At 37.7% G+C, this 10,593-nt stretch overlaps 1 protein-coding gene across 1 annotated transcript in view; it reads right to left on the bottom strand.

Moving 5' to 3' along the window:
- The window catches only part of EIF4E (eukaryotic translation initiation factor 4E), a 31,461-nt gene that overhangs the window by 13,315 nt on the left and 7,553 nt on the right, over positions 1 to 10,593 (bottom strand). The window contains exons 2-3 of the mRNA XM_005418224.2: positions 2,123 to 2,263; positions 390 to 485 (exon numbers count right to left, since the gene is read on the bottom strand). Of these exons, the coding sequence (XP_005418281.1) occupies positions 390 to 485; positions 2,123 to 2,263 (237 nt within the window). The remainder of the gene's footprint in view (positions 1 to 389; positions 486 to 2,122; positions 2,264 to 10,593) is intronic.

Genomic DNA, 10,593 nt, shown 5'->3' on the forward strand with positions numbered 1-10,593 from the left:
CAGATTCAGGCACTCTTGAACATGCAACATGAGCCATTTAATCAAGGAGGAAAACGTGGGGCCATGGAAGTGGCAATCAGTTGGCCACCAGAATTTACAGGTTCATGTTACTATGAGATAGCTACTGCACAAATTAAATGTTCTACATGTCTGTTATATACACATGAATATAAGCAGTGCTGCAGTGCTTACGCAAGACAATGGGCATTTAAAGGATGAAGAACTCCATTTGCATTTTCTTCAACAAGACTTCACCTTCAATTTTGCAAGTATTTCAGATTACACAAAAGAATTTGCAGTTAATTGAGTACTTTATGGGATTTTTGACTTGGACATAAGCTGCCAACAAATCCCAAAATTATCGTGCAGATTGAAAAATCTTTACTTACGCCCAAAAATCCTCAACAGTATCGAACTTTGAGATAAGACGAAGATTTGCCTGCCAAGTTTTGCTCTTGTCATTTTTAAAAAACCAGAGTGCCCATCTAAAGGAGAACAAAAGAAAAACATACAGAAATTAAAGTATATTAAAAATGTAATTATTTCTATTGTTATATTCAAACTAATTGCAAACCTTAATATATTATGAGCATGGAAGTCAGTTTTCATCAATAAGCTACACGATCAATTCTTTACAGACTAACAATGTCTGTGCTTTCATTACAAGAATTGTGGCAGACTTTATCAATCCATTAGGTAAATATTTTAAATAGCTTTGGAATCCTTTTAAGACTCTAAACTTCAGATGTTTCTCCTTGCTGTCACTGCTAAACTGCAATCCCCTACCACAAACAACTGGTTATGGTCTAAAACAACACCAACAATTCAAACTGGGCTCCCTGGCCAGTAATTTCCTTGTAAAGGTTACATAAGCAAATTAGATCACTCCAAAGGTATGTATGACATGAAAGCTTCCCAAGCACTCACACACTAGGAAAGCAGAAATTTTAAAATGCAAGCTGCATTTTAAGCTTACTAATGGCACCACCTCAAATGCCCACAAATCAATTGTTTCAAGTTTTAAAAGTAGCATATATAAAGACAAGACTGAATGAAAAAAATAATCTCTGCTGAGTACAAATATCAAGACAAAACTGAACCTTTCACATGAAGATGCTCTTTCTGAATCTAAAAAGCATCATTGCAGCAATTTAAAACTCTAGAAGAGGATACCTAATGCGGCATTTAATCAAACAGTTGGGTTTTTTTCCACTCTGATAATTTCAGTAGTGTTGAAATCACTCAGGTTAGCAGCACTAGGCTATATTTATCTTCTCTCAGCTGAGAGCTTTAAGTCACTAGGTGTCAAATCTATTGTTCTGAGACCCTTCCTGACATTTCAAACCTAGTTGTAAAAGTTTACTTCATTCCAGTAATAGCCTCACTAACACTTGTAAGGAACTGTTAGCATCAATTTAGTCAAGGTGTTTAGAAGAAAGAGACGGAAGATGGAAGCTGCAAGACTACAAGGAAAGCGGGATACATGCAGCAAGCATAGCACTACAGGGAAGCACTGTTTTCCACACTTGCTCAAAACTTAAATTGAGAGTAAGGTATCACTTGGTAAAAGGTACCTGCCAACAATAAGTACTGAGCATTCCACAGCAACCCATCAGCTCACTTGGAGAAAATTACTTCCAAGCTGGTCTTTTTGAAGCTCTAAGAGGGCCTGAATTTCACTACTTTTGAAATATAATATTAACTACAAGTTTTTACCACCAGCACCTTAATTTACCCAAGTACAAGGCAGAATGCAAGGTTTCCCAGTTCTAGTGGGCAGCAGCTTCATCTCTGTGTCAGCCTCTTAAAATACACCAGAGAAAAATCAACAAAAGCTCTGCCTGCCTCCAACTAAAAGCAAAGCCATGCTCTTTCAAAGTACCTGGCTGCATTTTGAAAACTTGCAAAGATTTTCAGCCTCTGTAACTGCACTACCTGAAGAAGATTCTGAATATTAACATCTGGATCAGATTCTCCTTACTTTGCAACACTGCAAAAATCTTCAAAAAAACCCTGAGAATTCCCCAAATACTGCTAGAGAATGTAGGGTCAACAAGAGCTGCAAAGCCACAGGCATTTTTCTATCCCTGGCAAAACTACAATCAGTTTCTGTACCATTTACCTGTTTTGTAGTGGATGTTTAATATACTGTTCAGGGCTGGCAACCTCCTGACTAGGTGCTGGCTCGGTTTTCTCCTCTTCTGCAGGTTGGGGGTTGGGAGTGGTTTCCTGTTCGAAGAAAGGAGTTATTAATATATTTCTTCTTAATTTTTATTGAAGTAATTTAGTTCTCTAAAGTTACTTTAGAAAGGATGAAGCTAAGAGTTGCGATAATTTATCTTGATTGTGGGCCCACATCGCATAATGGAGGGACAATTTGTATCCCTTTATTCTTCAACATCTGAACAGATCCTACAATGAACACTAACTTCAGAAACTTGCATTCTGCTGTTCAGTGATTTGCTTCCTATGTAATTTGTTTCCAAAATGATTTACTATACATACTTGTCTAATTTTGAAATAGTTTTGAGTGCTATTTTATCAATGTACAATCTATGTTATCTAGAATATGCACATCTAAAATTCAGAGAATAGTAACTTCAGACCAAAAATTATTTTTATGAGCTTCTGACAGAGCATCATTTGAAACAGGTGTACAGGCTCTGTTATTTAAAAAAATCTATTCTTACAAGTAGAAGATAAAACTAAAATTCTCATATCTAAAATCAGCTACTGCAAGCAGCTAGAAGCCAAACCAGTGCACAGTCATCTTCGTATTTGCAACATCATCATGAACCAAACAGTAGAATTTGATTGAATGCACATCAGTTCTCAAATTTCCAACTGAAATAAATGTACTTACTGGTTTAGTATGTATTAGATTGATTTCAAGAGTTATTTTTCAACTTTCTAGAGACAGCTCTAGAAATGTTAAATATACTTTAACATAAAGTAGTAAATTATATTCTCTTTGCATGCAAACCCCCTCAGGCTTGTCATTCAGTTTGAGAAGTCACTGTGTCAGATTTGAAATTCTAATGCCTTTCCTTCAAACCAGGGAATACAAAACTTTATTGTGATGCCAAGTGTCTCTGCCAGTTACCACCATCCCTCCCTAACCTGCAATCCATGCTAGAATATTACAGAAACACAGAAGGAGGACTGTAGCTCCTTCCCAAGAGCTAGCACAAAAATGCCTATACAGCTGACCCCATGAAAGAAAAAGCACTACAGTAATATAAATAAAGGCTAAGTACAGCAGACTCAGAGACTCTAGACGTTTCCAAGTGTGGCAATATAAGAGCAGTATTTTAAAATTAATTTAAATTTTGTGGTTTTAACAGAAAAAAATAACATAGGAGTAAATTAAGTAATGTTAAGCAATTTAATTAATGGAACAGTTTATTCCAGACTTCCACATACATTTATCACACCAAAGCTGCTGAAAAGAGGATTTGAAGTGATAACACTGCTCTATCTTCACAGACCCAGCTGGCAAATTCTCCTGGATAACACCTGAAGATCTGTCTTAACAGGGATTTTCTTTTCATTATCAAGATATTTAGCATTATTAAGCACGATATTATGCTTCACATCAGAGAAGCTACTCCTTTATGGTTGAAAGTAATCAAGTATGCTTCAGCTTAACAGCCCACCTAGAAAAACACCTCATGACATTTCAGAACATCTACATGCACCTGCATTCACAGTGAAGAGACTGACATGTCAAGATCTAACAGGAGCACTTGGCCAGTGCTTTGATTTACACAGCACAACAGCACAATTGCCTTCCTCTAAATAAAACTAAATGCTTTCTGAGGATCTCCCAAAGGGATCATCACTAACAAACCCACAGAAGCACAGTGTTGAAAAATCTGTCACATCTCCTCCAGTGTAATACTATAAAAAGCTAAGCAGACCTTCAAATTCTATCTGGAACAGAATTTCTAGTGTTACCCCCACTTATTTTTGGTATCATTCATCTTTAATCACACAAAACCATCCCACTGAACAATTCAAGACAGAGAGTGCACAGAAGGAAGCACTTCAATAGCTCCTCCTTCACATTATCTGTATTAAATTACAAAGAAATAAGTATAGACAACTAAAATTTAAGTGTGGTTCCTTCAGGGGCTCCTAACTAGAAAATTCAGAAAAGTTACATGTGCAAATACAGTAAGAAAAATTCTGCTGATGTGCTGGAATAGCACTAGGTTTTGTGATAAAGCTTGCTTTCAGTCACAATACTCTGCAGCTGTGACACCTAATATTCACAACTGATTTACAAATGCTATTACACTAGGAATTTTAACATCAAACAGACTCACTCTCACTGAATGCAGATGTAGAGTATCTTCCAAAAACAATTTCAGTTGAGAATCTCATGTTTGCTCAGCAACCAGCTTTCAACATACAAAGAGCTAATCCCAAAGTCGCCCTGGTCACTCTTCCAGAATTATCACAACTACATAAAATGGAAGAATCAATACAAAGCCACTGAACACATGAAGGGCTAAACTGTTTCATAACCTCTAACAGAAGAGTACATTAGAAAGGATTAAGGTAGCACATTCAGACAAAAAGAAAAATGCAATGAACCTCAACACCTGCCTGGTACACTGATAATCATCATCCTTCACACAACTGCATGAAATTCTGTTTTTGGACAAACAGAAGACACCTGACTCAGCACATGCATTTTACTTAATCCACCACAACATCAAGTCTCTGTAGATATTCTGAAAGCTATGGCACACATGAAACTCAGACTAACCATTATTCAAGCTCTTGTCCAAAACAAGAGAATGACAGCTCAGCTCCAAGGCCCACCTATCAATGACCTTGACCCAGGACTGTGCCACTCCCCTCAAAAACTATGCCAACAGAAAAGACTCTTTTTTCAGCACCAGGCTGCCCCATCAAGGATAGCTACAGGCCTACACACAGAACTTAGTATTAAAGAACATTATTTCTGCCTGGCCTCAGAGAGAAGCTTCCTTCTGTTTCCCACAGCCATCAAGGAAAACAGAAAAATAACCATTTTAATTTTGGGCTCGTTAATCACTATCAGCTCCTCTTTCCGTCTATCTTACCTTTATCTCACTGCTCTGAGCACCAAAATGAAATGTTTGTATACCAACAAAAGCACTTCCCATTATTAATCAAATAGAAACTATGTAAGTTTGTTAATTGGTATTTAAAGTTCATTTAAAGTCCTGATATCCAAGGAATTCTACAAGAAATTGCATACAATTCTATTCTATAAATACCACATAAATTAATGTCCACATTTTAGCAACACACAGCTTAGAACCCTGCAAATCCAACACTATTAACCAAAGTCAGACTGACTCCACCTGAAGTTTCTGGACTACTATATTTAAAATCCTTCATCATACTTTACCATTGCTCATAACTAATGTATCTTGAACCTAAAATTGACTCTATACACTAAGTAACTACTGAGTTTGCTGCTTTTAAAAGTAATAAAATAGGGTAGTACTACCAGATAAACTGGAAAGCATGGCCAATCCCACTGCTCATACACAAGACAGCACATAATTAAGCGACATTTATTCACCACCCACATGGTTTTTGATGTAGGAATCAGCCTGCAGTAGTCCATGAAACATTTGCCTACTCAGCATTTAATGACTCTGTATATCTGCAATTACTTGGATTTGGACACTTGCAAATTTAATTGGTGTTATTTACTCTTTCTCCATGGCACATAATGACCAACATATCAAAGAAAGGTGTGCACGTCACCGGGACAGGAAACAAAGCATTTACAACAAAAACTGCTTCATCAGGTTTGTTTATTAAGGAGAACAAGCAGCTTGACTAGGTTTTACCAAGGGCTTTCAGATGCTGCCCAGACCACATTCATGTCATTAGTTGCCTACAGAAGTTGTTCAGCAAGTCCAGTTGGAGTGCAACAATTATTGCCCAAAAGGACATAACCTGGCACTATTACGTGCTCTTGGTGAAGGCTAAGAGAATTAATTAGTGGAAGAGGCTTTCCAAGTCTCTCGCATTAAACCAAAGTAAGTTACATTATGGAGTTTTCACCTTCTTGTTTAAAGTTTTCAATAGACGAAAACTGCATGTCCCAGTTACCTGATGTCTTGGGGAAACCAATTTCTACTATCTGGTGGTCCTTATGTGCCTTGTGGGTAAGTGCTATGACACTACAGTTAGGATCATTTACAAGGCACAAAATTCAAGAGCTATTTATTTCAAAACATTCTGGACAAAAAAAAAAAAGTTAAAGCACACCCACAAGCATTTATTACATCCTGTAAGAAAACAGACCAAGTGATGATTTGACACACAACTCTGGAATGAATGTACAGTGGTAAAAATCATATGTAGTACATATAACAGCAACTGGAAAAGAGGTACTAAGAGCCACCTGTTACCAATTTAAATGTGTGAAGTAGATTTCCAGACACCAGGACAAAGAAAGGATTTCTACTTGTGACACAGCAAGGCATAATAGAGAGCAACTATCCTAACTGCATTCATCATTACTTAGAACACCACAGATTTTTAGAAAGGCTATCACTATCAGGACACAAGCATGAAACCTGATTTGAACAGAGTGACATCCCCTCACCTTACAACAGAAGTGAACATGTGTACAGGAGAACAGGAATAAAAGACTAAGTAAAAAAGTCACACACTTCCTCCATGGTCAAAGGTTTTCTAGGAAATATCACCTCAGACTAAAAGAGAGACTATTTACAGTCCTCTTGACTTCTGCAAAATGGGTTATATACTCATGAAAATGCCTATCAGATTTTTGCCATCTAACTCACAAACTTCTAACTAGCATTAGCGAACAGCTTACAAGCAATATCAAACTATCTCAGTATCTTTGTGGGTTTTGCAGCTGCCTAAGCAAGATGACCTTGTGCTAACACCTCTTACCCCAGCCTGCACTCTGCTGCTGCCTTTGCTACTGGAACACAAAATCTACCCATAGGATAAGTTTCCACACATAACATCCTGTCAGTTCTAAGGCACTTAGACAAGAAAATTTCCCAAAAGTGCTGGGGAGAACAGTTCAGATGACTCAAAGAACAAAAAGCCTCTAGTCTCCCCTAACACTCCTACACGAAAGACCTCCATGTTTCACAAGTATACTGAGCCTCTGGTTCAACAGAGAATTTTATATCCGCTGAAAATTAACAACATGTTCAATTTTCAGAAAAGAATTTAATGTAGAATGTATGAATGGTCAAGAGAGGTCTTCAAAGAAAAAGTACTGGATTTACTACTGGTATGCCCAGTGATTGCAAAGGATGTCATACATACAGATTATCTAACGAACAGCACAGGGCACAAGAGAAACAGACCTCAACAACAACAAAAAAAACCCCAAACAAACAAACAAACAAACCAACACAAAAAAATGAAACAGTTAAAACTTTTCTGCCTTACATCCACACTACACAGAATCAAGGACAATTGGCAGGTGAAGGCCACTAACAACAGTTGTGTTACAGCACACTCACACCTTCCTTACAATGTCGTATACTGGAACAGGCTTTACACGTCAAGAAACGAGGACTACTGCAAGATAATAGACAGCTTCTAAACTCAAGTTTACCCTGACTACAGAATATTTCAAAAGTGAAAGACAATTTAACTAAGGAAAAAGTCACATTAATTCACATTTAAAGCCTGCATTTCTTTTTCACAATGCATGCACTCTACCAACATCCCTTATTTAATGCTCCCCTCTATCTCCTCAAAACTCAAACTAATCTTTAGAAAGCTACCAAAATGGACACATTTTGCATCAAAAATCTTCCCATGTACCTCCACACCTGCAGGTAGTGCCAGTAATGAAACACAGTTTGATTTCATATGCTATTTTTATGCATTTCTTTGAAATAAGTTTGGTATTTTATATGCTGTGTGAAATGTAATTATTTAAAATTGCTTTCAGAAAAGCGTTTATCTCAAAAAATTTACAAGATGTGCAACATACTCCTCTTAAAGGAAGCTCCATCCTCACTCAGATATGTTAGTTAAAATTCAAAAGCTTATGATAAATATTCTCAATTATAAAACAGCATGAAAGGTACATCTATCCTGTATCATTTCAGAAAAATGCAATGAGCAAGCAACTGTGTTCACAATACTGCAGTTCAATGATATACTGACTTCAAGCAGAGCAGGTCACTGACTTCTACAGCAGAAACACCCAGCAACAAGAGCCAGTCTGAAGATGAATTAAACTTACATGCCAACTGTCTGCAAATAAGGCAAAATAAATACCTTTCAGCCTACATTGAATTTTAGGAGCTATTATGAACTTTCCAGAATTTTAAGATCCTACACCACTATGCTTGTAACCCCTTGAGATAATAGTTTCATTTAAATAAAGTTTTGATTCCTTCCTATGTAGGATTACCTTCTCAAACAAGCACTCTTCAAATTACAGATAACTGAAATGTCATTGTTGTAGGCTAAAAAAACAGAGTTAAATTTACACGAATTGCATTTATGACAATAACTGCCATTAAGCAAAAATACAAAAGAACCATGATGCCATTTCCAATTCACACAATGAGGAATGAGATTCATATGTACCTAGAAGCTACAGGCTTTGTGCAGATACATTTTAAAGTCACCTTTGGTAAATTACTGTTTACTGAAGCATTACTACTGGATTGTTGTGGACTTTTGCATGGTTTTACCTGATCACATTTAATCCTCAAAGGCTGTATGAGCACTCTAACAGGTGACACTTCGGCATGTTCTCAAAAATTAATCTGAATATTTTTAAAAGAAAAACCTAGACATCACAAGAAAAACTGAGAATTTTAACTTGTCAGTGTCGCAAAGGTTTATACCCTCCTTACAGTGGGGAAGTAAACCACTGTGCAATTGGTGTGTATTTATATAGAATAATCTTGCTTTTTTGACAACTATTATGGGACTCTCTACAGAACTCTCAAGTCAAGTTTCTGTATTTGTTAACGGCCTGAAACATTATTCAAACCTCTTGAGGCTTTCAATGTATGCTACTTTTGAAACTATGACAGCACTAGAAACATCACTGATCTTAGTAGACACCTGCATTAAAAAAACCCAAAACCCAACCCATACTCAGTTGTATTTTCATTTCCCAAGACACACTCTCCCACCAGGAAAGCATTATAGATGACATCTCTACAAACCCAGGTCCAGATTCTGCAGGTGAGCAACAGAAAGGCCCCCCTATGATGAAGGGGTAATCCCTAACCACACATACAATTAAATTGTTCAGCTGCAAAGCACGCAGTGTTTCTGCAACACCTCTGACCTCAGTCACTATGCAAGTCTAACTTTGGGCTTAGGCAGGAGAAGGAAGCCACCTACAAGGACAATAAACAAAGACTTCGTTATTTACTTCAATTTGAAAATAAGCAAGCACAGGTGATAGCTGACTGACTCCTGGATGTGAACACACAGCAGCTATGGCAGAACATTCAACAACTGCATTAATTACTTAAACTGTTGTGAGTGTTGCCCCATCTTCTAATTTTAAGGGTTCAGCACAACTGCTCATGCTGAATTGGATCTGGGCAATCAATCTTGCTGGGACACAGCATGACAAAACCAATTGTTTACTTTCTGTTACATTAGGCTCATATCTACCTCAACGTACAGATGGAGTTAATGGAGAAAATGGTGCAGACAGTTTTTGTGCCAGCAGCACAGCAAAGAAAGCCACAAGGCGCAAGCCTTTGGAGTAATTTCGATTTCCAAAGGCCGTATTACAAATTATTTATTGCAATTCCTACTAAGCAACACAGTCACCACGAAGCACTGCACTGAGAGGAAGCCTTCATCTTCAGATATGTGAGCAACAACTCAAAGATTGGTTTTTGGATGTGAAAACAAGTGTTTAGCACTGGCTGAAGAACACGGGAACAGTGCTGCTGGTGGTCTGTCTTGCACTTTTCATAACTGACAATCTCCCTGTACACAGCTGCTGCCATGCAATTTAGAAATGCTGACCCACTTCAATCTCTTCCTCGTAGGTAAAAATACAGGGTTTGGTCCACAGAAGAAAACCATTAAGAGAAAAATCAGTATCCCTAACACAAAAGGGCAAAATTAGTCTTTATATAAAACCACTGATTTTCAAACTTCTTTTACTTTGTCTAAATGTTACACAGCCTCCCCAAACAGCACACTGGCTATTTAGTCACAGCTGGTATGCATAGCAGCAAGGCACCAGTCCTCTTTTACTGTGTTTTCTTGTAACCCTAACAAAGTCTTCTGCTGTCCTCTCCTCATGATACACAATCATGTGGGATTAGAATAACAACTGTACTTGGAACACTTCCAGCTGCTCCAGCTCATTATGGAAGTGCGGGCTGGGGCTACGTTTTTAAGACCGAGCACAACACCATGAACATAACTTAACACCTGAAAAAAAAAAAAAGTACTGAATTATCATGAAAGGTCTGAAAAGAAAAACAACCAAACACCCCTCGAATAAAAGATGACACAACCTGGCAAAGACGATTTCGTTTGCCGACTCTCACCAGCCGGGCTGCTGTCGCGGCTGCCCCTGCAGCAGACCTGTGA

The sequence above is a fragment of the Geospiza fortis genome, unplaced genomic scaffold (assembly GCF_000277835.1).
Source record: "Geospiza fortis unplaced genomic scaffold, GeoFor_1.0 scaffold11, whole genome shotgun sequence".
In the NCBI taxonomy this organism is placed as follows: Eukaryota; Metazoa; Chordata; class Aves; order Passeriformes; family Thraupidae; genus Geospiza; species Geospiza fortis.